The sequence below is a fragment of the Tetrao urogallus genome (genome assembly GCF_951394365.1).
Source record: "Tetrao urogallus genome assembly, chromosome: 5".
In the NCBI taxonomy this organism is placed as follows: domain Eukaryota; kingdom Metazoa; phylum Chordata; class Aves; order Galliformes; family Phasianidae; genus Tetrao; species Tetrao urogallus.
This window is the reverse complement of record NC_136818.1, coordinates 2043319-2069966: the sequence shown is the minus strand read 5'-3', so window position 1 is coordinate 2069966 and position 26648 is coordinate 2043319. Positions and strand designations below refer to the sequence as shown.

The 26648-nt window shown below is 45.6% G+C and overlaps 1 protein-coding gene across 1 annotated transcript in view; it reads left to right on the top strand.

The window, feature by feature from the left end:
• Window positions 1-26648, top strand: part of ROR1 (receptor tyrosine kinase like orphan receptor 1) — a gene marked incomplete at both ends in the record, with an annotated part of 133984 nt that overhangs the window by 83945 nt on the left and 23391 nt on the right. Inside the window, 3 exons of the mRNA XM_079535565.1 lie at window positions 7232-7303; window positions 17955-18242; window positions 19840-19870. Coding sequence (XP_079391691.1) covers window positions 7232-7303; window positions 17955-18242; window positions 19840-19870 — 391 coding nt within the window. The remainder of the gene's footprint in view (window positions 1-7231; window positions 7304-17954; window positions 18243-19839; window positions 19871-26648) is intronic.

Sequence of the window (26648 nt, the reverse complement as noted above, 5' to 3'; positions counted from 1 at the left end):
AACTGCTGAGATCCTTTGGTTTGTTTGGCCCAGAGAAGAGGGAGGCCTCTTGGCGGCCCTACAGCTCCCCATGGTGGCCCTACAGCTCCCCATGGCAGCCATGCAGCTCCTCACGGCCCTACAGCTCCTCATGGAGCTAGAAGCCCAGCCTTCCTGTTAACCAGATTTGCCCCACTCCTTGGCAGCAGGGGCAGAGCCCATGCACCAGCCCAGCACCCAGCCCACCTGTGCCACCCCTGCAGTGGGTGCCTGACCCTCATGTCTGGGTGATATGCGGAGGTGCCATGGCATCACCTTCCTTCAGGGCTGAGCACAAAGGCTCAACTGTGAGCTGTGAGCTGCTGGCCCTCGGCCAAGCGGCCATTGCTTTATTTCGTTACCTGTCTTTAAAGCTGTGGGTCGCTCCAGGGTGCAGTGTTTTGCTCTTCTTAAGTGGAACTGTTAACGACCAATTTAAGCAATGTAAAGTGCGCCCAGATTCCACAGTGACTTTTAAATCCGTGTAACATTAATGATAATCTGTAATTAATAGCGGCACTGAAAAGGAGTTGTAGTTCAGTAATTAGAAATGCAGGATTAAAGTATTAGCGTATAAAAGAGGTTTCTTAAAAACCTCTTCTTCCAAGAGACAACTCTGATCCCTTGGAAGAAAACAGTTTTAATCTGATACGACCTCAGCCAAACTCCAAGTTACCAAAAATACCAGGTCAGCCCTGGCTTATGTCGGTCATCAGCAAGCTGCCACCGCGTCGGAAGGCACTTCACTGGTTTGCAGGGATTGGGTGCTGTGTAGTACTCAGCAATGTGATCTTCTGCTGGCATCGCCTATTGATTTTCCAGAACAAATGCTGAATGATGGGGCTTGAGAAGGAACTTCAGTCTTGCCAGCAGGCTGTAGGGTGGGTGTTATGGGTATCCTGTTAAGTACAGGAAACCCCGGCGGCTGCCCGCCTTTGAGCCCCAAAGCTTTCCTGGTGTATCCTCATCAAAGAGAGCGGGTCTGCAAGAAAACATAGGGCAGAGGTGTCAAGTGCATGCAGTGTGCTTGGCTTCCTGCCTGCAGTCCCACACAGGGCTCCGTGTTCCCCTCTGACTGTGCATCAGGAGTGGGCTAATCCTTCCATTTATCACAAACCTGCAGGAGCCTGAGGCACGTAGAGGCTCCCAGGTAGAAAGGCTGCTCATTGCCTACATGCTAAATAGAGTGCCTGGGGCAGTGTTAGGGTGCTCTGATAGATGGAATAGGCTGTGATATAAATGAGGTTCCTAACAGCTTCCAGTCCTGCACTAAATCAGATCATCCTGTCGCACTTCTCGCTTTTGAAGCTGAAAATTAATGCGTTGGATACGTGAAATCCACAGAGCTTGAATCGGTGTTGAAGGTTTCCCTATCTAATGCCAATTACTAACCTACCCCAGGCTATCAATAATGATGTATTACAGATAAATAACAGATAGCTACGCCTGGGAGCCTACATCATGGAGTAAGAACAGCATTAACCATTTGACAGCTGTTAGCATCATGCAGTACCATGACATGTCTGCATGGAACAGCCTGAGGAGCTCTCGTGGGTCCTTTGCCAGCAGAAGGTGTGGTGTCTGACGGAGTGATCAGCTGCAAACTGGACCAATTGCCTTGCATCTGCCTGTGTAAGGGCTTGGCAGAACCAGCTTGGCATTTGCTTTTCCAGCCTTAGAGTAAGCAGGCTAATGACTTAAAGTGAAGCATCTGAAGGAGAAATGCTGTTGTGCAGCGTTTCATCTTGCTTAGGTTGCTCTCTTCCGGGGTGTGTAAAGGTGGGCCGTTCCCCCAAGCATGCAAGGTCAAGTCTTTCAGCAGGAATAGGTTTTTGCTGTGAACTGTGCTCACTGCAGACATGGTATAGACAGGTATTTTATACCGATCATCATGTTCAGAAATTGCTTTATTCGTAATTAATCAGCAGAAGGGGAACGGCTGTTTACGAGGGTGGATGGTGATAGGACAAGGGGGAATGGTTTTAAACTGAGACAGGGGAGGGTTAGGTTGGATATGAGGAGAAAGTTTTTCCCCCAGAGGGTGGTGAGGCACTGGAAAAGGTTGCCCAAGGAGGCTGTGGATGCCCCATCCCTGCAGGCATTCAAGGCCAGGCTGGATGTGGCTCTGGGCAGCCTGGGCTGCTGGTTGGTGACCTGCACACAGCAGGGGGTTGGAACTGATGAGCGTTGTGCTCCTTTGCAACCCAGGCCATGCTATGATTCTGTGACATATTGTTAAAGGAAGCATAAGGGCAGTCAGTTCACCTTGAGAGACACTTGGCCTATCTGAAGGGCAGAAAAGCTCTCAACAATTTCCCCTCTTCACTGCAGTTCTGCCTCATCCTGCTGACTGGGGGATTTGGGTGATTCCTGCCTCCTTTTGAATAGCAAGAATTGAGCAATGCAGACATGTCCACTGACACTCAGAGACGCTCATGTCGTGGAAATAGAATCCACTCTTACATTAAAGATATGAGCAGCATTTGAGGTCTGCGTTATGGAAATTTCAGGATGGTGCCAATTAAACAGACAAGAAAATTAGTGAATAATGGGTCGTATCCATGACAGTCTACAGCAGGTGTGTCTCGATTTCCTTCAGCACCTCCAGGGTGGGCTGTGGATGGGTTGGTGATGGGCGGATTGCAAAATGCAGTGTCTTGGGAGGTGAAATGAAAATGTGTGGGGAGCTTTGAGAGGAGCAGTGAAACAGTGAGAGCTGCAGGAAAAAGATGGTGGAGATAGGGCTAAGAGAACAGCCAGAGGGCATCTTTGTGGGGAGATGTTGGAACGGATCAGTCAGGTAGGAACCAGACAAAGGGAAAGGTGAAGAGATGTGGAATGTGCAGAAAAGCAAAAAGTTCTGAACACTTGGTATAATTAGGGTTCACTCTCATTCTGTATCATCTTACCTTCAATTCTTGTTATCTCCATACTACTTTCAAGTAATACAGCTAAAGGAGACTATTTTCTGAAGATTTTAATTCAGCTTTTTAAGGAGCACTGATGCTGCTGTAACATTCACCAATGATTTGGCCAAACAGTGGTGCCCAAATGAGTGCTGACCTTCCCGTTGGCATGGGACAGCTTCCCAATGGTATGTGTGGGAATGCCTTGCCCGATCTTGTTCTTAGTGTCTTGTGCAATCTGGGTTTTATCACTTCCTTAGGCAAATTCCTTCAGAGGATAACAAATCTCACTCAGCACAGGGTTTCTAAGCAGCCTCAAGAAGAGATTTGCAACTGGAAAACTTCATTTTTATTTAGTTTAATTTTGCATGGTTTATTTTATTACTCAGATCCGCAGCTCCTTGGCTACTTTAAATACCTCCACGGTCTTTTTGCTATTTTGGGTATCCCACAGTGAGATGTGGGTTGCAGATACTGCAGTCACATTCATAGAAGAAAATGCTAATCCAGACTTTCTTTAGGGCATGTAATGAGGGTGTAGAAGGACCCGCAGGTATGACACATAACAGGGGTTGCCCATTGAAGATGGGTTGCTACAAAGCCTGGGATTCTTTCTGTGCAGCCAGGAGGAAAGCAAGCAGTGCAAACATGCAGCCCTCGTACATTGCTCCTGCTGCCTTGCAAGCAAAACATCCACATTTGCAGGCTTATTTCGCTCTCTGCTTTTGTTTCTCTATAGCAGATTTATTTCCCATTAAAATCTTCAATCATTTCTGGGTTTGGTGTCATCTTAGCTATCTGCCTTCTTCCTGTTTTGACTTTTACTCTCTTTCCTTCATGTTACAAATGCACGGTGTAGAGATATTAATTAGCCCGGACACAGGGCCTGGATTGTCTCCTTTCATTGTGGGGCAGCAGATGAGGCTGCCCTGTGCTTGGCTGGGGCTGCAGTCCTGTGGTGCAGACACAGCCCCTGAATGATGGCTGCTCATGGTGAGAAAATGAGGCAGCGGTGTGTGCCTGCGATAAGGACAGGCTCTGCAGTTCTTCTTCCTGGGCAGCTTTCTGTAAACCTTATTGAAGTTTATTTAATCACAAAGGCTTTCAAATGACTGACTTGTGTGAAATTCGCTTGGCACTCGGGCAGTATGGTAATAAAGTCAGATGTTAGCCAACTTCTCTGTGGGGAGGAGATTTGAATACACTTTGCTTGGCTTTTCGCAGAGGTTTTAATTGACTGTTGTGATTTCTCATTAACTTATGATCATGGATGCATTCAAGGCCAGGCTGGATGTGGCTCTGGGCAGCCTGGGCTGCTGGTTGGCGACCTGCACATAGCAGGGGTTGGAACTGATGAGCGTTGTGCTCCTTTGCAACCCAGGCCATTCTAGGATTCTGTGATGATTCTGTGACCAGCATTTCTTCATTGGGACAGAGTTTTGAACAGATCTTTAACTTTCGTGCGTTAAGTTTCTTTATTCATCCAAAAATGAAATCTTACCTGGATGATGGGCCTCTGCCACTTGCATTAATGGGCCTTTCTCCAACAGGCTTTTGCAAACCACATCTCATTGTTCCTATGGGTAAAGCAGGGCACAAGAGGGCATTTTTAATAATTAAACGTCAATTCTACATCTCCTTGTTTGATAACCAATTACAGTATTAACATATGGATTTTCTTTTTTTTTTTTTTTTTTGAATGTTGGTAGGTTGGATAGTGGGAAAAATGCATCCCCTGAAGGAGTGGGCTGGCACTGGCACAGGCTGCCAGCAAGGTGGTGCACTCAGCACCCCTGGAGATGCTCTCCATCCACTGCTTGATATTGAGAATGGATGAGGGAGTGACATGTTTTTAGGCTCAGCAGTGCTTTGGTGGGCTCTGAAGTGTGGTGAAAGCTGAAACAACCCATGTAACGCTCCTGCAGTAAGGAGGTGTGCTCATGTGCACAGGGCTCAGCTGCTCCTTGCACACCATCCCTGTTCCTGTGGATGCTGCTGGGGTGTGCTGTGGTTCAGGTGATCAAACATCACTTTACAAGATGTAATTCGGACACTTTCTATAAGAGCTTTCCAAGCACAGGAGGCATTTCCTAAGTGAGCTGGGAGTTTTTCTGTGCATTTGAGAGCACAGTCACTTGATGTCACAAACGCAAAGGAAAAAAAGCCTTGCTTGGTCTCTGAATGCATTTTGCTGAAGGAGGCAGAGCTGCTGAGCGAGGTGCAGCAGGAGGCAGCCCTGCTTCTGGGGGGAAGCAGCTCAAGGCTTTGATCCCCTCCCCTCTTTGTTTGCTCGGTGACTTTTGTTTTCTGCATTAACTTAGAATTAATGGTATGTCCCCATGCTGTGTGGCTGCTCAGTGTGTTCCTTTCAGTCCTATGAAGTGTTTACTGAGGGCATAGAAATACTTTGCTCTGAAATCAGAGCTTTAATTCAGGAGTATTAGAAAATTGCCTTAGTGATGCATAAGGCCATCTCACAAACAGCGGCTTTACCTCCCGGGGAAAAGTGAGTGTGTCTCACCTTGGAGTTTGGTGTTGTAGTGTGGCTCCTCCTGGAGATCAGGTGATGGCTGTGTGCTCTGGGAGGTTTACCATCACGCTTCCAAAGGCTGTTCAAGAAAAAAATTGATACGAACACTCTCGGAGCTGCTCCATTCTCAGGTAGAAGGGATGGGAGCACAAGGCAGAGATTGAGCATCCCACCAGCCACGTCCTGTTGGATGTTTGGCCCACTGCTCATTTGTCACATACCCAAAATTTCAAGTCCTGGTGCCATTGGCTATGGTGTCATCCTGCTGAGTGATTGCCATCACCACTGAGCTCTGCTCCAAGCTGCTTTCCTTCAGCCTGGCAAGTTGCTGAGCCCCCAGTCCCTAACATTTGGGTTATTTAAGAGGCTGAAGTGTCTGGAGAGTAAGTGTCTTAAAAGCAATACAGCAGGAGGGGAGTTTGTGCCAGTGGTGTTTGGAAAAGCCCCAAGAGGTGTGCATGGTTGTAGGGACATCTGAAGTGACAGCAGTGCTAATACAGACAGCAGGAGCTCGGCTCTGCTGCTGCACCCATAGCAGTGGGAAAGACAGCAACAGCTTGGGAAAGCTTGTGCTGCACAAAGACATTAAATAATACAGAAAATAAAATGGAAAAATAATAATAAAAAAAAAGGATGTAGAGGAACAGACACAGTGGGACAAGGTCTTGGCTTGCATCGTGGGTAGCTTCAGAGCAATGCCATTCATTGCACAGGGGCTCAGGATCTGTCCCCATCAGTTGGTTTGTGCCCTGTGCATCTGCACAGGCCGGGGCCTGCGCTCGTAGGTGAGTTATAATGGCTGCAGGTTCTGTGTTTACATTGGAAATACTTGACAGAGCCTTAAATAAGCAGTGCTACCAGGTGGGCTTTTAAGAAAGACGATATTTATAAAAAGTGCAGTGGCTGTATCTGAACTGAACTGCCGCGTGCGTTTGTATGACATTGTGTTTACAGTTTGCTCGTGATTTCTTAATAAACTCGAAAGTTGCTCACTGATCAAATAAAAGCAGGACATCTTTGGATATCCTTGCACTGAGGTTGCTTTGGACTTGAAGGACGGTGCCAAAATAAAAATGGTGCATTCTGCAATGTCCTTTATAATGTCCTACAATGTTCTCCTTCTGGGTGCTGCTCAGCATCTCTGTGCATCTGCTGGTGCTGGAGATCCAGCCAGGGGCAGGGTCAGCTTTCCCACGTCTCAGATACATGTGTGTTCAATCCCAGCAGCAGTGAAGAGATGCTTCTGATGTTCAGACCAGTCTCTGAGGCCTGCGTTTACATGAGTTGTATGAGAGTTTCTCATACAAGCAGCCCTGTTAACTTTGGTGCATAAACGGTGTCTTTTCTTGTGCTCATGGGTTCACAGGATTAAAATCTCTATAAATGTTAGTAGATAACATGTTCAGCAGCCTCAGAGCACCGTGTTTTTCTTAGCTGCAGCACTGTGCAGTCATTCTAGCTCTATAAAAACCCAGGGAGGGACTTTAAGGTGGGCCAAGCACATCTCAGAGCTTGGCTGCTTGATTAACACAAGGCCTCCCGGTGACAGCGCAGCCAAACAAGCTCCAGTCCTGGCCCTGTGCCTTTTTCCACTTCTCTGCTTCTGCTGCCCATATGTTTCAGCTGCCAACACAGAGCATCGGGCGCATTTTAATCACTGGTTTTCTTCAAATAATTTTACTACTGCGAGAGCAAATTCACAAATGCCTTTTACAACTCTTCGTGATACAGAACTGATAAAGTAACAGCATTCTTTTTTTCTGTTTTTCTCTTCCAGGAGCAAATTCATCCGTGGTTGTTGATTTCATGCCTACGTCATCATGGAACATCTCAAGTGAGCTAGATAAAGGTAAGTGGACAGAAAATGCACAAGTATGTGAAATCAGACTTTACAATCCTAATAATTCTTCTTGACTCGGCCAAATCAACAAACAAAGGGATGAGGGAGCATTTAAGATAAGCCTTGTTTGCCTTGTGATCATTTGACATTTAATTATGTGCAGTTCTGTGATTCCTGGAGATTGCTGTGTTCGTTTCTTGTTCCAGTAAAATGTTCCACATGGGAAAAGCATTTCAAGATGTGAGCTCTGCTGGTTTATGAACTGCTTGACATTTTGTCTGGTGGATCTTAGGCTCTGAAAGCAAAGTTAACAAGCATCGGGCAGAGTCATTTTGTCTCATTGTGCTTTATTATGAATTTTAAAGGCTTTAAGTCAATAGAAGGGAAAAATACATTTGCAAGTGGTAATTATGTGTGATTTTGAGCTCTCTGAAGAGGGTATAGTGAGAAAAAGAGATATATTCCTTATTCCCCTTCATTTTGTAAAGTATGCACCACCAGCTCTTTAACCCAAACTGCTTAGCTTCCTCCAGCCTGTATTCCAAGCCTGCAGCTTCTGAGTCAGTCTGCTCTTTGAAACCCTTCTAATGCACCGTTCACGGAGGAGGATGCTGCTCACCTCACTAACTGTTCCATTTGTCAAACACTCTCTTTCCATTTGCATATAATTTTGTCAACCATTAACTATTTAGACTGACGTTTCCCATCATGGAGTTCTGCCACGGACTGTTTGTCCAAATCTCATAGTCTGCGTTTTGTTACTGCTTTGTATGAACATGTGTGCATAAAGTTTTATGTTGAAACATAAATGTGTTTTCTGTACTAAATATGAAGGGAGTCTCTAGTTCTGGTGGTTAACTCTTTCACTGAAAGCAGTTACGTGTCAGTTCTCCGGGCAGCATTTACCTACAGGGCAGGTTTGTGGTCCCTCGTCACAGAAGTCGGGGTCATACCTTGTCGAGGCAAAAGAAATATTCTTTGCCAACCACTGTTGGTGATGTATGCTTCATTCTCCATGGTGAACCCCACTGGTTTGATTGATGAAGGACCTGCAGTTGGTTCTCTCTGTGTCACAGGGGAAGGTGTGTGCCTCCAGCCGAAGCCCAGAGGGAAAGATGCACAAATGACACCAAGTAGTGGTAGTGTAACTTTTCAGCAAACCCAATCTGAGCTGAGCTGAAAAATAACCCCCAGTAACTTCCTGTTATTATTCCTCATTAGAGTTTTGTGTCAAATGTTTTCTTATGATCAGGGTGATTTTTTACTAGTACTTTGGCTAGGCCTGCTCTCTCAGCAGGGCGTACCTCCATGTGAGCACTCTCCATCCTTAGTTTGACTGACTGAGCTGGGGAGCAGAGAAAGGTCCTTGCAGGCAGCATGCACTGCGTGAATGACCCTCTGTGTTCTGTGTCTGCTGCAATCCCTACAGTCACCAATAACCCCTACAATCACCAAAGTACCAGGCTATACCAGCCGGGGTTTGGATGTCCCAGTGAGCAGAGGTGAAGTTTTGGGCACTGAACCATCCTGTTGCTCAAACCAAAGCCTGTAGCTTCTGCTCCGGCACTGAGCCTGCCCTCAAGTGTTCACGATCAGAACATTTTCCGTGTTACTTTCATGGCACCTGTTGCTGAGTTATTTTGTCAGAAACAGGTAAAATGAAGTTTCACACTTCTAATCCACCTGGAATGCAGCAATTATCAGTGGCTGGGCTGAATCCTGCATTCCTGGGGGATTACTGGCCCCTTTGCTTGCCCTGATTAGCATTTAGACAGCTTTAAGCTCACACACCTAAACATGGATTTACATATGTGATTAAAATGCATTTGCTGCCCAAAAAGCTTAGTCAGAGGGACAGGTTCCTCTGTGTGCCCACAGGCCAAGCGAGGCACACATGCCTTGTCTTGCCCATAAAAGCAGGACTTTCATGTGGGTGCTGCCATCTCTCAGGAAGGTCTTTGAAACCCTCACATACGGAAAGCAAAATACACTGCAGCACATGCTGATAGAGGCATGCACTTTGTTTCCATTTCTTTTTGCAAGCAAGCGTCTGGAGGCATCAACATCCACTTGTCTTTGCTGCAGTCAGCCATGAGGTCATGCGGGCGGCCCAGTAAAACTTATTTTAAAGCCTATTAAGTTCACCACATGAAAGCGGTTTCCAGCCAGATTTCCCAATTAAGCAGCTGTCCACATGAAGTGGCTCTAACTCTATCTGCTGTCTTGTGGAAATAAGCATGTCTTCCTTGAACACGCCTTCGGCGTTTGGAGAGGAGGAGCAGCTCGTGGGCTCGTTAAACAATATTCTGCATTTTGAAATAATTACTTAATATGGTGCTTTCCCTACCTCGGAGAGTTCTGCAGCGATTATCTTACAACTGAGCCCTATTCAGGTTTCAATTTCTATTAAATAAGCTAAATCGACAGCATTAAACAGTTGCCTGTTTATTCTTTTTAACAGGAAATGAATTTAAAAGAGACGCAGCCACCCGTGAAGAGCTGTTGAAAGCAACGATTGATGGGAGGGAGGAGGTGGTTTCTCACCAAAACCTTAAAAAAACAAACAAACTATGCATAAAAATAAAAAATAATCACTGTTAAAATAAGAGAAACGTAGCTATGAGCGTTTTCCTCTTTTCCAAGTTGGTAAATCGTGGTGCGCAGAGGGACTGCCACGAGGGAGAAGAGAAATGAAAACGCGATCAAATAAGTATTTAATTATATAAGGAGAAATAAGCGGACTTCAGGAGAAGAGAGGGGGCCTGGTGGGAGGGAAAAGCCCATCCCAGAGGGAGGAGGCAGGATGTGAGCCTCCTGCCACAGGTTTGCTGCCTGAGGTTCCCCTTTGGCTGGGAGAGTCCACAGCCACTGCTGTGTTTGGGGCACGGTGCTGTGAGGGACAGGCTCGGCTTTCCTGCTGCTTAAGACTCTCTGGTTTCCTGTTTCTTTGTACCTGTGCGTCACCTCCCCAGTGTCAGCCAGGCTCCAGCTCTTGGTCCGAGAAAGTTTTGCATTTACCATGAGGTTTTGGTTCCCTGATGGAACCGAATGGTGGTGGAAGGGTTGGCTTTTCCTTGCATCAGATTGGAAAGAAAACCTTTCCCTGTGAGATCTGCAGATCCTGCGTATATTCCTTTCCCTTTTTGTGGCCTATCTGCTTTGATAAACAAGTATAAAACACTGGAATGATTCAGGGCTTGGGATCCGTTTTCATTTTGAGACATCTGCCATCACAAACTTGGGCTCACAGCTCCCTGCTGCTCTCAGCTCTGCGTGGCACAGAGCTCAGTGCAGAGAGCAAACATTCCCCAAGGAGAGGGCAGCAGGAGGCAGGATTTTGCAGAATGTGCCCCAAATCCACTGGTGGTGGTGTGAGGTGAAGCTGGGATTTATCTTCATGCATTCCAAGGCACACCAGTACGAGGATCACCTGTAGCAAGGCATGGCGTGGAGCAGCCTAGAGCAGAAAATGACCAGGGCAGGGTGAAGCAGGGCATGGAGAGCTGCAGTGTTTGCAGTGCTACCCTGCACAGCACTGTGCACGTCAGTGACTTTTGGAGAAGGCAGTCTTGCCATCCGTGCTGACAAACCCATGCTGAAGCTGTTGGCTCAACAGTTCCTTCCAGGCGGGGATATGCCCTGGCCTCGAGTCTTCACAGAGAAAATCCTTCTGATGGCCTGGGGAGAATTTAACTCTTAGGCAAACTACATCTTAAGAAACATCAACAAAAGCAACCGTGGACAAAGCCGGGCGGGTCGGGGCCTCCTGACTTCAGCCTCAGTCCTTTAGAGATTTCCAGATTTTCTTTTGAAATCACTGGATGTGAATTTGATACGTGTGGTGAAAGGGGAAGAATTACAGCTTTCGCATTCATGCACAATTTACCTTTTTATTTTCCTTTATTATCTGGGGGATATTGGGTAAATCAGGCTCCCCCGACGGGGCTCAGGGTTCGGATTCTATTTGTGGGGTCCCGTTAGTAGCACGGCAGTAAATTACTGCTGCTTTGTTTGAAAATTTTTTTAGCCACAGTACATTAGCTCCTTTTGTTTGCTTTTCCACTGACGGAGCGCGCGTTTCTATTTGAGAATTTGTGTTTCTTGAATGTCTCATTTATAAATAACGCGGGGTGTGAAATTTGAAGGTCGTGGGACAAAACGAGAAAAAGAAGCCACCCTGGGTACCACGTGGCATTTGTGGCACAAGTCTTGCACGAAATGCTTTGCTTACGTGGGATTTTGTGTAACCTCGGTGTGTGCAGCGAATGCCTGACCATTGTACATAAGGTAACTATATATAATAACCTTTTCCTGGCTCATCCAGCTATCTTTGTTTATTTGAAAGATTGATAGATCAGAGGGTCAAGGGACGTGTTTTATTGTAAGTTTCTGTTCCAAATTTCCTGACATTTTTGGTTTTAAAAAAAAATAGAGCTTTAAAAGGCACAGAAAAGGCTAATAAGAACCAGATCCTCAAGTGATGCTATGTCAAAATGTCAAAAATAACAGCTTTTCTTTGACTCGACGGCATTAATCTTAGGGCACATACCTTTCTGTGCACCCTTCCTTTAATAGCTGGAGTTTTTGTGTGCAGCTCTTTACTGCTGAGCAGCTTCTAAAGTGACAACAAAATCCCTTGATGGTTTTCAGTAGTTTGGTTTATAGCTGGATGTGGACGTTTGTTTACCTATTCCAAATCACTTTTTTTCTTTGTGATAAAGTTTAGAGGCTTCCTACTTGCGCTGTAAAACTGTTCCTAAGTACAGAAAGGCTTCATTTCCCCTTGCTGGATTACAGCATCAGAGCTATCACCGAGGTGGCCATCCTCAAACCTGGGAGTAAACTCAGGAAAGCAGAGGCAGATGTGAGCCCTCACGTTCATAAGAGGAATCCAGAAGTGTGAAGGGCAGCGAGGTGTACAGCCCCCATCCCAGAGCAGTGGGATTCAGGTGCTCAGCCCTGATAACTTTGGAAGGCCTGAGGATCTGTGCTCCGTTTCCTTCCATCAGCCCACCCACCCTTATAGCCCGAGGCAGTCCTGAAGCTGCTAATGATCGGAAAGCAGCAATTAATTATGAGAATCTCAGACACTGAAAAGCTGATAAAGCCTTGGGCAGCAGCTTTTGGCCTGTTTCAGGTCAGTGTGTGATCCTCGGGTAGCATTCATGCCTCAAATAATGGCTGGGAAGAGAAAGCCCCGCACACAGCTGCAGTGTGTATCCTGAGTTGAGCCTTGCACATACACAGTGCTGAGGAAAACGAGCAGGGCGAGCAAATACAGGAGTGTGTTTCCTTTTGTCCCAAGAGATTTGACATCGAATATTTCCGCTTGTTTGTCTGGATTTCTTTAACTCTGATATCCTTCATATGGGTTGCCAAATCGTGGGTCGAGTGCGGTATCCCTTTCCTCCCACTGCCATTCCTCTTCTTTTATTCATTTGAAATAAGTGAAATTCCAGCCGGGAGTCTTCCTTTTGCCCCCTTTAATGACAAGGGGCTGTTGATCGGACCCACAGATCGGACCTGCCAGGAGTTCTCTTCCTTTGTGAGTTATGGGCAGATGAAGCAAGCCGTGCTTAATCCTTTTTCCAACTAAGAAATATGCGCTCTGTCAATGGCCGCACTTGGGTAAGAAATTCTGCTGCTTCCTTCTTCAGCTTAACTGGAAGAGCATAAAACCCTGCTCAGCTGAACACGTGAAGCAAACAGAAAAACCCATCCTGCAAGTTCTGGGTGGGCTCGGAGTTGTAGACTTTCTCCCTTGAGAGCAATTCTGTATGGAACATTCCCACTGCCGGAGCGGATGGCAGTGCTGATAAATGGGAATGTGGGCTGCATCCACATGTAGCGTCGTCTGGGCTAATGTGGCTCATCCCAAGCTCAGAGGAAATGGAAATCATAGAACATTAAGGTTGGAAAAGATCTCTACTACAGCAAGTCCACCTGACAACCCATCTCCACCATGCCTACTGCAGTGCCCAGTGCTCCGTCGCACCTGGGTTTAAGCTGCCCTGGTGCCTGCAGTGACCTGAACGAGGGTTTTGATTTGAGCTTCTTCCTGGACGTTTTGAAAGATTAGAAGGGCTCAAAGAGGAGGATAAGTGAAACAATCGTTCTTCTCATGAAATGAATGGTTCAGGGACTAATCCTGCATCCCCACCGTGCCTTAAACACCTAGTGAAACCAGAAACGCGGAGCACGCACGGCTCAGCAGAAGCCTCCTATGGACAGGGAGGCTTTTACTGCTCTGAGAGGTGTCTTTGGTAATTTAAGATAGAGCAACCATGTGGTCGCAGAGGAGATTAACATTCCTTGGCCGGAGAGGATGAGCTTTTATTTTGAAAGCCACCTGGGTTCTACTTAAAAGTGGTGGAATACTTCAGAATTTATTACGGCTGAGCAGGCTCCTATTTAACAATGTCAAGACATAGCTGTGGAAATACACACACTTCTCTTCTTTGGAGACACGCAACGCACTACATTTCGTCCTCGCACAGCTGTTGCTGTTCTGTAACATCAAACCAGCGCAGAGTTTGGCCACGAAGGATACCTAATATTTGGATTTTATATGCAGTGTCTCCAATTTATGCGCTTGGAATCATGAAGATGACTTATGATGTGTTGTGTTTGCATTGGCAACGGCTCAAAACCAGAAATATATTTCAGGCTTGGCTTTCCAGATATTATCTCAAGTCATTTAAAAGTTCATTATAGGGCACCCGCTAGTGCTGCTATAGTAAAAGGGCTGTCAGCATTTTTCAAGGGTTTATAACTCAGCCATTAAAAAAAAAAATCGTCTGTGGGCTGAAACTTGGCATTCAGGGGGTAGACCCAGCAGTAAATTGTTTTTACAAATTAAAAAAAAAAAAAAAAGAAGTCAATTGCCTATTATTAAATTATAGGTGGGCTACATTTTATTTAGAACTTATTCAAGCTATTCTCCTGTACTTCCGTAAATTAAAATGCGTCTGAAACGTTCTCATAGTGCAGCTCTAAAATACGGACCAGCTGTTGTTGTTCTTGAAATCCTGAGATTGAACTGCAAATATAACAACAGCGCTTATCCCAGCGTAGCACTTTTCACCTTCAAAGTGCTTTACGAGCATTATCTCATTAATGTACATAGCAGCCTCCCCATGATGTAAGAGGGATTATTATCCTCACTTTATAGCTGGAGAAACCGAGCCAAAAGGTTTAAGGCTGTTTTTAAAAGGACTTAGTTGCACAAATCCCGTGTGAGCTTTGATTGGCTTTGGGTGTCTGCTTCCCTTCGGCTCTTCTAAAATCCCAGCCGGGGTGATTCACCCAGCGCTGCTCGGAGCCAGCATTGCACTCACACTTTCCAATGGCTGCTGCCACTTGAGTGTCGTTAACTTTTCGTAAGGGCCATCATGTTTCTAACAAATTATTCTTTTGGGCAGAGAGAGTCAGCTTGGGGCGGCAGCCCTGCTCACCCCCTGCTGAAGCCCAGAAAGAGGATCTACTCCTGTTTTTCTTGGCCTTTTTTGTCCCAAATTAGATGGCGTTAGAGCTGATGGCACCAGAGGGAGGGTGGACAGAAACCTGAGGAGTTGTTTTGTTGTTGGTTGTCGTTAGGGAGAGGATGGTGGTGGTAGCTTTGGGGATTTGATGAGCTTTGGTAGGTAAGGGTTAAATTTGAGGGCTGGAAGTAGAATTGGGCTTCCCTTCAGCTGCCCTGTGCTAGGTGAGGGTACTCCTCAGATTCCCAAACCTGGCATGGTTTGGAAGCACTGTTGGACCTTCAGCTCACTGTCAGTAACAGAAATGCTTCACCCATGAGAAACTTCAAGATTCCAGCTGCCTGGAACTTTCCCTGCTCGCATCTCATGTCAGGTATTTTACAGTCTGCTGCCTGAGCTGATGTAAGATTTGGACGCAAACTGCGTGGATTGAAGGACTAAGCTAAGCTGAATTTTGAGAATGCTATTTGTTGTAGAGTTCCTATAACAGTTTGCAGAGAAGGCAAAGAAAGCTTGGGGAAGAGTGGGAAGTCCTGGCACCAGAGGCTGCTTCTGTGGGTACCCGCAGAGATGCTGCCCCATAGCTCTTGCTGTGGTGGCCATACTTCCCCATTGCCTCACTGTTGGCACTGGTACTTTGAAATCCTTCTTCTTTTGGTATCCTATCCATCATTATTATTCCTTTATTTGCTTCTTCTGTACACTCCAGGACCTTTAAATATTCTATTTACTGTTGGTTGTCAGCAAGACCATCACAGGACTGAGGCCATCCTGTTTTCTGTCTGTATTGCACTGAAGATGTCTGAACTTCTATCTTTGAAACACATTCAGGAGTTATGTCAAGGACTGTGATGCAGAAATGCATTGGATCATTAAGTGTGGTTATCCACTTCCTTATGATTACTGTGACTTTGTTAAGCACAGACTGTGGGGAGAGCCCAAGAATACGTGTATTGATTTAGATGATACTTCCCAATGAGGTTATGAAGGTGCAAGTCAGAAATGCTTTTAGTCATGTAAAAGTGGCTCTGGAGAGGTAAGGAGCAGCCAGGCACCCAGGTGGGATGCTGAGCCCGTTGTCTGCCTTCACCACTCAGCTGCTTTGACACCAAACACGACTTTAACTAACCAGGTCCATAGGAGCACAGGTAGCAGTATGATTTTGCAGTTTCATATCTGTGTGTTAACAAACTTGATCAGTGGAAGATTGCTGTGTGGGCAGCTCCTTTGTGCATAGTGCTTACCCTAACAGCACCTCGGGAGAACAGGGACGTGCTGCAAATCCAGGGTAAGAACTCACGCACTAAGGAGATTAAATACAAAGGGGAGAGATACCGATACTCACAAGACATAATGAAGGGAGTAGCCAGTGAAGACATGATTAAAATAAGTAATTAGGGAAGTGGATTAGTTGAGTAAGGTACTTAGCCAAGCTGTTTTTATTGGGTGCTGGAGATCTTTCTCCTAATTTCAGGCAGGCTTGCTGCTGCAGGTAACAGTGGATGCAGCCGACCGTGGCCGCTCCAGCAGCACAAGTTCACTCACTGATGGGCCTCATCGACCTCCCAGTCCTGCTGGCAGAGCACAGCAGCAGGGCCCCGGGTTTCCCACTGCCCGGCCGCCCTGCAGAGACAGCCAGCACTGCTAATGGGCTCTGCCCACTAATGACCACGTTGGGTTTGAACCTGTGACACCGAGATGAAAGCCCGCGTATTCCATTCCCCTAACCCAATCCATCTCGCTCTCTGCCTTTAAAGGATTTAATTAAATGCTGAGTACAGTTAACTAGAAATGGCCTTCTTCCTGACCGATGCAGGATGAAATAGCACTTGACAGGAGAAGGCAATGCTCACGAATGGATTAGAAGAGATTAATTTTGTGAAATCGTGATTTAACATTCTCTGTCTTAACAAAATGAAAGAATTCTTGACCTTATGCTTGCAACTATCATGAGACCTATTTCAGATTAAACTTCAGTGCCCTCCCCAGAGGAAACACTGACTGAGAAGAAAGCCTTCATCTCGTAGATACGATCCCCATTCCTTCATCTGTGCTCTCAGTGCTTGCAGAACTATTCACAACGTGGTTCCTGTCTGTGGTTTTGCAACTCCATTAAAAATGGCTCTGAGGTCCTCGTTGCTGAGTGGCTGATTTCATACATCGGTACATTGTGTGCATGCAGATGTGAGCAGGGCAGATGTGTGAGGCACAAAACAATAAAATAAGTGGCTGAATTTACAATGGATATTTTTGCATTTACTGGTTAGCAAAAAGAAAAGAAAAATTAAATAGAGGAGAGGCGTTACGTCTTTCTGCTGTGTTGAATGAAGCCAAATATAGGAGGATGCTGAGAAAGTGGAGAAAATCTATGGATGTACAAAGGAAAAAAAGCTTTTGAGAATGACAATATGACTACTGTGTGACTACTGTGAGTACTGTGTCCAGGTCTGGAGCCCCCTGTGCAATAAAGACAGGGAGCTGTTGGAGAGGGTCCAGAGCCTCTCCACAAAGATGATCAGGGGGCTGCAGCACCTCCTGTATGAAGACAGGCTGAGGGAGCTGGGCTTGTTCAGCATGGAGGAAAGAAGGCTGTGGAGTGACCTCATTGCAGCCTTCAGTACCTGAAGGGAGCCTACAGACAGGAGGGGAATCAACTCTTTGAAAGGGTAGATAACTGCAGGACAAAGGGAAATGGTTTTAAGTTGAGGGACAGAAGATTTCGGCTGGATGTCAGGGGGAAATTCTTTGCTATGAGAGTGGTGAGGTGCTGGAACAGCTGCCCAGAGAGGCTGTGATGCCCCATCCATCCCTGGAGGTGTTCAAGGCCAGGTTGGATGAGGCCCTGGGCAGCCTGGGCTGCTGTGAAATGTGGAGGTTGGTGGCCCCACCTGTGGCGATGGGTTGGAGATTCATGATCCTAGAGGTTCTTTCCAATGAGGGCCATTCTGTGATTCTTTGACTACAGTGTAGTGAAAATAGCAAAATTTGTTCCTTTTTTCACTGTGCAAAACTATGTGGAACCCACAGTGGCCCTGAAACGCAAATTAACAAGGAGAATTTTTGGCTAAACCCAATGTCCACTTCCTTCATTTCCCTTTCAAAGATAGGAACGAGAGCTCTTCCAAATAACACTTCCCGAGCTGGATTTTTGTAACACCTTGTTTCATTTTCCATGACAGATTACTTCTTGACGCTCGACGAGCCGATGAACAACATCACCACCACTCTTGGCCAGACCGCAGAGCTGCACTGTAAGGTGTCCGGCAATCCTCCGCCCACCGTGCGCTGGCTGAAGAACGACGCTCCCGTGGTCCAGGAGCCCCGGCGCATCTCCTTCCGTGCCACCAGCTACGGCTCCCGGCTGAGGATCAGGAACCTGGACACCACCGACACCGGCTACTTCCAATGCGTCGCCACCAACGGCAGGAAGACTGTTTCTACGACCGGTGTGCTGTTTGTCAAATTCGGTACGTTACCTCCTATGAAGCTGTTAGAATTGTTACCTAGGAAAATAGCGCGGGTAACTCTGGACAAAGTTCTTAGAGTCATAGGATATCCCAGATTGGAAGGGATCCATGGGATCTTCAAGTCCAGCTCCTGTGTTGTTTTAACCACTGAAAACAAGGGCAGTGACTCTGGAAGCATTCAAGGCCAGGCTGGATGTGGCTCTGGGCAGCCTGGCCTGCTGGTTGGCGACCCTGCACACAGCAGGGAGTTGGCACTAGATGAGCATTGTGCTCCTTTGCAACCCAGGCCATTCTGTGATATGACTCTACAATGGAATGGTATCAGCCAGCAGCACTGCTCACTGCTCAGCTCAGATGCCCATCATGCCAGCTGTAGTGTTGGTTTTTAGTATACAGAAATCCAATAGAACCAGGGCATAAACAGAGACTGCTGAGCAGCAGTGTTTATTTATGCACCAACTGGGTGGATTCAGACCCTGATGATAAATGCTGTGATTTTCTCAAGTGCCCAAGTGACATCTTCTTCCAATAAGTGAGAAATTCAGCTTGCAGCTTGGAGGAGATTGGAGGTGGAGTGAAAATGTTATATGTAGACCCATTAGTGATATATATATATATGTACCTTTCAGATAAAATAGGCGCTTCTTCGAAGCTTGTATTGAGGCGATTGCCTTCAGAGACAGTCTTATGACTGGGATGATTCCAGACGTGAGATGGGTTTTGTGCATCTTATCCATCTCCTCTCAGGGTGAAATACTTCACCGAGGTGAGGATGCTTGCGTGGAACCCCAGGCAGTCCTCACAGTGACACAGAAGGAATGATGTATCTGTTGTGTGCCAGAGTCTTTCATCATGAATCTCTAAATTCTAATAAGAAATTGGTCATCAGATTTTCTCATGAAGTAATTGTCCTTTAGTTTGAATCTGAAATTTAGGATATTTTTGTCTAAAAAATAGCATTTTAATAGATGGTGCTGTAGAAAACAGAATATTTTTTGTGGTTTGCTGACTGGAGCAACATTTAATCTTACAACTCAATTTCTAAAGCAAGTGCTCATTAATATGAATGTCTCTTAAACCTGCTGCAGCTGACTCTTCAGTTTGCTCTGTGCTGCTGAACTGCAGTCAGCTCAGCCAGTCCAGCATTTGCCAAATCATAAATGACAAAGGCACCACCAGCGAAACACTGTCAGCCAACGCCTGCTGAATCAGGCCAAGGATGAATACCCTGAAACACAGTGAAGATTGATAGGGGGAAATGATGCTGTTTTCTCCCACTTATAGTTAGAACATGCTTTTGTACAAGCCTCCTGTGGTTTGCTGCAGCCTTTTTTGTCGTGACCCCAAACACAGTCGAATTATAGAATCAGTCCCTCAGCTGTTTATTACCCTTATCTACAGCATTTTGCAGACAGTCACTGCTACAGGATACAGTCTTGTCTTTGCTATTGAGAAATGGAGACTTGCCTGTTAAACTACGTAAACCACATTCAACATGACAGACTGTTACTTTTATCTTTTAAAAGGTTTTGAAAAGCTTCCTGCTTGTTACCTCGCTATAACTCATCACACTGTTTTTCTTCTGTCACTTTTCCAGGTCCCCCACCAACAGCAAGTCCAGGATCATCGTAAGTTGTTTCATGTCTCTTAAGTCGATTCATTAATCTTGCATTTCAGCAGTCAGAAGTTCATTTTTCATTCTGTGTGACAGAAGCACTTTTACATTCCACTTGAAGTCAGATAGGATCATAATTTATTGTAACTGAATTATCTGTCTCATAGATAAATTTTCATGTTATCATGTCAACTCCTATTTCTTAAGCTAGACTTCTTATTTTCCAGTATTATTTCCTTTAGGTCCCCTGGTGCCTTCAGCCCTTGAACTGATTTCAGTGCACATACAGAACACACTGTGTGAGGTGAAACCGACCTTCTTAGTCATAGCCCAGTAGGGATAATGTTTGAGTGAGTAGATGTTACCACCTAGGGGATTTTTACTAATATAATGGAACTGATGGTCATAACCTGGATCTATGTCCATCTGTAACTGTATTAGCAAATAGTTATAAAAGTCCTTAAAGACCAGGTACCAGGATGTGAGCACTAGCTGTTTTCACACCATGTCCCCTCTATCCTGGAACCCATAATCTGCTGCTGGCTCTGAGCAGTTGCCACCTTGAGTTTGGCACTGGAGCTTCTGTCAGTGGAAAGCCTTGAGAACCTGAGTCTCTCATTTCAAGATATATATGACCGAACTTGCTCACCTTTTATAATCTCCCATTGTTTTTGAGTCTGCTCTTCAGCTGTTCAAAAGTTTGCCATTAATGTTATGATTGTGTGTCCAGCTTATTCACACCTTGCACATATGAAGTAATGCTGAAAACCCACCTGTCTGGATGATGAAGCTGTGAATGACTGCCTGTGTAGAAGATCGTTCACAAACTATTGCAGAGTATAAATTAGGGAAAGCATCTGACCACAAAAGGACATGCTAGGATGCCCTCTAATGGAACGCTATAAAATGTGGTTTTGTCTTTTGAAGGTACCTGCAATGAAGTTACTGGCTTTGTTTAGGAAGGGGAGCTCTTTGCTGGAACTCAGAGCCCTCGTTTTGAATGCGGTGCCGTGTGAAGCAAAGCTGCACTGTGGGAGGTGGAGGCTGCTGTGCACTTCAGCAGTTGGGAGATGTTTGTAATGATTTGAGAAGGTGTGCATTTTGCATTTGCTTCTGCCAAGTTTGGTTTTCTAAGGTGAAGCAAAGCTGTCAGAAACCCATAGGAGAGCAGTGTGAGCGCAGAAGGCAGGGAGCTGTGCTGGAATTTTGTCTGGGCTGCTGAGGATTGCCTTTTGTGGCTTTTTGTTGTTGTTTTTTTCTTTAAACAAAATTGGTTTAAGAACCTTTTTCCAGTTTCTCCTTGCAATTTATCTCTCCACTAAAAGCCTCACCCATTTATAGGGAAGTGACAGCAAATGTTCCCATTAATTCAGGGAAAGTCAGACTGAGCTCTAGGGTAATGCCTGCACATCATCATCCACAAGGGAAAAGACAAACGACTTCTGGTTTTTTTTTTCCTTCGTATGCTCCATATCAAACATTACACTGACGTTAAAGGGATTCAATCCAGGATTTTCATTTTGCTCTCAGCATGCCCTGCCCATTGTTATACAGGAGTATGAGCGCAGAGACGTGAAAAGGTGAAAATAAAGTGAGACTTCCTCTGCAGTAATCCACTTTACAATCGTGCCTTTAAAATTTGTAACCAAGAAAGATATTTAATCACACTTCATTACCCTGAAAGGTTGTGGGCCTGTCTGATGAGAGGACGCATTGTTCTAAACTTTGGAGGGTCACATATCCAAAGAAACGTGCGCAGGCATCTCTGTTTTACTGAATGGGGAACGTTTACATTCCTGTAGAAGCTAACCAGATTTAATCTGTGAAATGAGAGAATCAGGAAGAAGCTTATGGGAGAGAAATGATAAACTTGGAGCTTGAACTGAATTGGAGTTGAACAAATGTCAGTGGGTCGTCATGAACCTGGTTCATATCTGCTGCCAGTGGCACGAGTGCAACAGCCTCGTGGATAGCAGCGCTTGGCGAGTTCCAGCTGGATTGAGCTGAGCTGCAAAGAGAAATTGTGTGTTGTGGAATGAAGCAGGAGAGCTGTTTGCTGTTCTTTCCATGCAAAAAAAATCTTGAAATATCATATGTAGTATGCTCTTCATGCAAACTAGCAAACAAATTCTTAGCTATGGAATAAATGGAAATTTGGTGAAGGGTGTATGTTCAGAGTGATTCCATGTTACGCAGGGAAGTGCCACAAAGAAGTATTTGAAGGGGTACTGATTAAAGGCAGCAGTGTTCTTTGTTGTAGGGGAACAGAGCATCTTCAGCAGCTCTGGTGAGCTTTCTTACCCGAAAATATTTATTGACATTCTAGAGGTTAATAGATCTCAAATATGAAGAGAGCCTGGAGACCATTCCCTGCACGATTCGTACTTCAGTAGTGCTTGTGCTTTATCAGCAGGACTTTCTTCACAGTCAACCAAATGGATGGCAAGTAGCAGTCGTCCTCGGTGGCTGTGCTTTTCCCATGTTGTCTTTATTAATCTACCACGAGAGGAAGGTTCTGTTCATTTGAGGATTTAATTGGAGGATCATGTTTTTAAAAAAATCCATATGCTCAGCACTTTTCTTCGTATAATTTATAGGTGCAGAGTTCTGCACTTATGTGTTGGCAGAAAAATAGATGGTCCAACTGTAACTTAAAAAATAAAAAGGTTAAATGGATAGCTTCTGGAAAAGAAGACAGGCAATGCAAGAAAACATCTTAATTTTCGTGTGTGTTACGTCCCTATTCTTTCTGCTTTCCTCAAACACTGCTGCGGTTACTTAGAACCAAATGTCTGCTTGCAAACCAGTCCGAAGCAAATGAAAGGAGCTCCAGCAGCAGCGTGCCACCGCCATCCATCGGGGAGCGAGGACAGAGGTATTGCTGTAGTGCACAGCCTGGCTGACCTGAGTGTCCTTCCTTCAGCTCTCTGGTGTTTGGCAAAGGTCAGCTTTAAAGCCTTATCTGCGGGGCCGAGGAGCTGCATTCCACTGACATGCTCTGCTGCTCGATATGAGTAACGCAGCGTAAATATGCTTCTCTTTATTTTTTTTCTTTAGCAAAACCACACTCCTGCTTTATAAATAAATGGTTATTTTATCTTTGTTCTGCCAGAAGGTGCTACAGATACAGGGCCCATTCCAGGCACCTGGGGAGCTGAAGGCAGAGTGTGAACGCCGCTGAGCACGGCCCGGCTGTGTGCCTGGAGCGGGGCGGCCCTGTGGGCTGAATTAGATTCCATGAAGTGGGGGCTGTCAAGGGCACCTCCAGAGCAGGCAGCAGCCAGGAGCTCCTCTTCCAGCTGGTAATTCAGGTCCTGCTTGGCTCTTGGTGTGAAAGGCCAAATGTACTTATTTAGCACTTTTATTTTTTTCCTTTAGTATTGAAGTTCTGATGTTTTGTGTTGCTTTGAAACGTTTTTGTCAAGGTTTGGTCCTTTAAGATGTGGCAGCGTGCATCCCAACCTCAGGTCTCTCCAGGGGCTGCAGAGAAAGGGCTGAGCACAGCAGATTCCAGGCAGTGAGAAAATTCTGTGTAACAATAGAGATCATTTGGCCTGCAGAATCGCTGTGCGTTCAGTTCTTCCCCACAATTATTAATTGTGCATTTTTCCTCTGTATTGTTTCCACTACCTGGAGCGATGGTCTGTGCTTGCCCTGAACTTCTCTTGGTTGTTCCAGGAAGAATCCTGGGTGTGAGTTGTTGGGGGTTGAGCAGGGGGAACTCACTTATACTCTGCTCAGGAGCTGCTGTACTGGGAGAGAAAACAGAAATGCCTTTTTTTGTAATCCAGTCTAAAAATGGACTAGATAAAACCCAATGGCGTTTAGTTCAGTGGGAAGAGTTCAGGAAAATGTCAACTCTGTGTTGAAGATGTACAAAAAAAGTACAAACTCTGTTGTTTCGTGAGCACGTTTTGAAAGATCCTAACCTGCAGGTGATGTGCAGCGCCTGGCAGGACGGGCTTTTGGCCTCTGTGCAGTGGAGCCACGCGAAGAAAAGCACAGCACCTCTTAGAAGTGTTCTGTAAGTTCACAAGACGTGGCGTTTTAGGTGTTGAAGGCCAAAAATGCCTATTCCCATCAGCATTACTGCTGTGGGATGTGCAGTCTGTGCTGCATGGCAGAGACAGTGCATCTGGTGCCAGGGCTGCCCTCTGACTCTTTGCAGGGCCCTCTGTGTATGCATGCAAATATGGCATTGTTTGCTCTTTATTTAGCCACTCAGAATGAGGAGAGGAGGCAAAGAGGAGAGGAGAGGGCTGTAATTTTAAGGGGCATTTGATTCATAAAATCAAATGGGGTTTGTGCTTCCCAGAAATAGCTTGCGAGGCCTGTGAAACCACAAACCCCGCAGGATTCTCCCATCCTCTTTTTCAGTGATTAAGATTTTTATGGTCGTTTTTTTTTTTTTTTTCCCCCCCAGTTAAACACATCTGGGATTTTTAGTAGAACAGATCTTTTGTACAGTGGCTCCATGTGGCTGGATGTCAGCATAGTTCTCTTCAGCAAGAAAATACATAACCACTGGCCAGCATCCAGGTGAGACTTGGCCAACTGTGTGTTTGACTGAGCATTTCACAGAGGCTTCTTTTGACCTGAGAAGTTAAATTTTATAGAAAAAGATCCCAAAAACTATAAAGAGGAAAGAGCAGATTCACCAGGGAGCTGCTTCAGAGCATCCTGAGCCCAACCCTGCTGCTGCCGCCCACTGCACCCACGCTTACCCCGCTGCTAGAACAGCTTTCCTCGCTGTCATTGCCACCAGTGCTGCTTTTGGTGTCTGTGGAAATGCTGAGTGAGGACTGAAGGCAAATCCCACAGGTCTGGGGGCTGGCTCCTTTATAGCCCTGGTGCGTGTTGGTGCAGATGCCACAGGGCAGACTTTGAGTGGGATATTGTACACGGAGGCCAATATAAATACGTTTGTGCAAGACAGTTGTGCAGTGTGAAGATGAAGTTGGAGTGGCTGATGCTGACAGAAACCACGTTGTGTTCTGTTGCATTACTTCACTTGACTGCAGGTAATACCCCCCTGGTTTTTCCAGGGTCTGAGAGCCAAATTAACTGCTGCAGGCCTGCTGGTTGTAGAAATGAAGTGTTTCCAGGAAAGGCTGCTTTTTGCCATGTCTTTGATCTGCGCACTTATCTGCTAGGCACTGTCTCATCTTCTCCCTGGTTACTCCTCTGTGATTTTCCTGGTGATATTCCTGTGGCATCAGGAGTTAGTGGGGGGATGCTGAGGCTCCTGAGCCAGGAGGGGCTGTGGTCATGGGCAACCCTGAGCAAGCAGACAGCAAGTGGAAACCTCTGGGTGAACGTAGTACTGCATTTAGGATGCTGTATTTATGTCTGGTAGTAAATGAATTGGTTACAGCCAGTGTTGTACTGCATTTTATCTACTTCAAGGTACTTATGTAGCTAAATATACACATTATCTGGGAACTCCAGGCTCCTTTGCCTCTTTACCTTTTCTTATCTCCGAGACTACATAAGTGAAGCTGAGCCACAGTAAGATTGAAGGTGTGCTCAGTTGCCTTCACTGCTTTCTGCTGGTTCGGATGCCACTGAAATCACGCTGTTCCCCTGTCTGGGTCTGATACCAATGGGTAGTTTGCCCAGGATTTTATATATGTGGTAACAAAGCAGAGAACTGAGCTCCGGAGGCCCAGCACAACACCCGTGCTGATGGGTTATTGCTGTCAGCTATGGCTGTGCATCAGCTATGGGCTTTCATGTGAGCAGTGCTGCAAAAATGTGAGGTCTGTGCCACAGAGCTCTTAGCCCAGCTCTTACTGCTAGAGAGGGTGAAATTGGAGTTTGTTATGCTGTGGTAAATCTGCAGAAAAGAAGCTGGCCTGGAGTTTGGAGTGAGATTTAACTCAGTGCTTTTCACTTTTGAAAGGGTACCTGATAAATACTGTTACCTATTTTAATTGAAGTGTTCCACCTCTATCTGTCGTGTAGGAAGAGTAGAAAGCCCTTCTGTCTTCAAGAGGTCTGAAGGAAAGGTATGACACGAGATGGAGACATAGCTTTGTTATCTGAAAACAAATTAATCACATTGATGTCAATATCTTGTAAGTGGGGAGAGAGAAGGGAGCACAATGCATTATGACTTGGACATTAGGAGCCAGAGTTGCCTAATGCATTGTTATACTATGTAGGAAAAGACAATGCACTATTAAGAACTGTATCTGTTTTCCTTCTGTTCAGTATCGCCCATAGCAACTACATAAGTAAATAAATGTTTGGTATAGAAACAGCCTTTGTGGAATGCTGCAGATAATATTTAAAGAGTGTTTGTGCTTTTATTCCTGCGAGGCTTTGATATGACCCAGTTGCACGGCTGGTAGTGACATTGCACACAGGGATTGTGGCAGGACCCCAGGAGAGCAGCAGGGCCTAAGAATGGATTTAGGAACACACAGAAGCCTTGGAGGATACGTAAAGTGCAGGAAGTTTTCTTTCTTTAAGGAGTTTCGATGAATCGTTAGAAAATTTGGTTTATATAAACACTTAAATCCTATAATTACATAAATTGAGCCCAAGTTACAGACTGTGGGCTTACTTTTCTGATTTATTTTAGATGAGCAAAGTGAGGGTCATTTTGAAGTTTCTTTATTCTGTTTGGCAACAGAATGGGAAAAAAAAATCATGAAAAGCTGAAAAGCTGCATTCCTTCCCCCAGTCATCTCCTGCAGCCTTTGGGGAACTGCATTTGCGGGGACCGTCTTTAAGTGTTGCAAAAAAATCTGATCGTTATGCACAGTTGGCAATCTGTGTCTGACTAA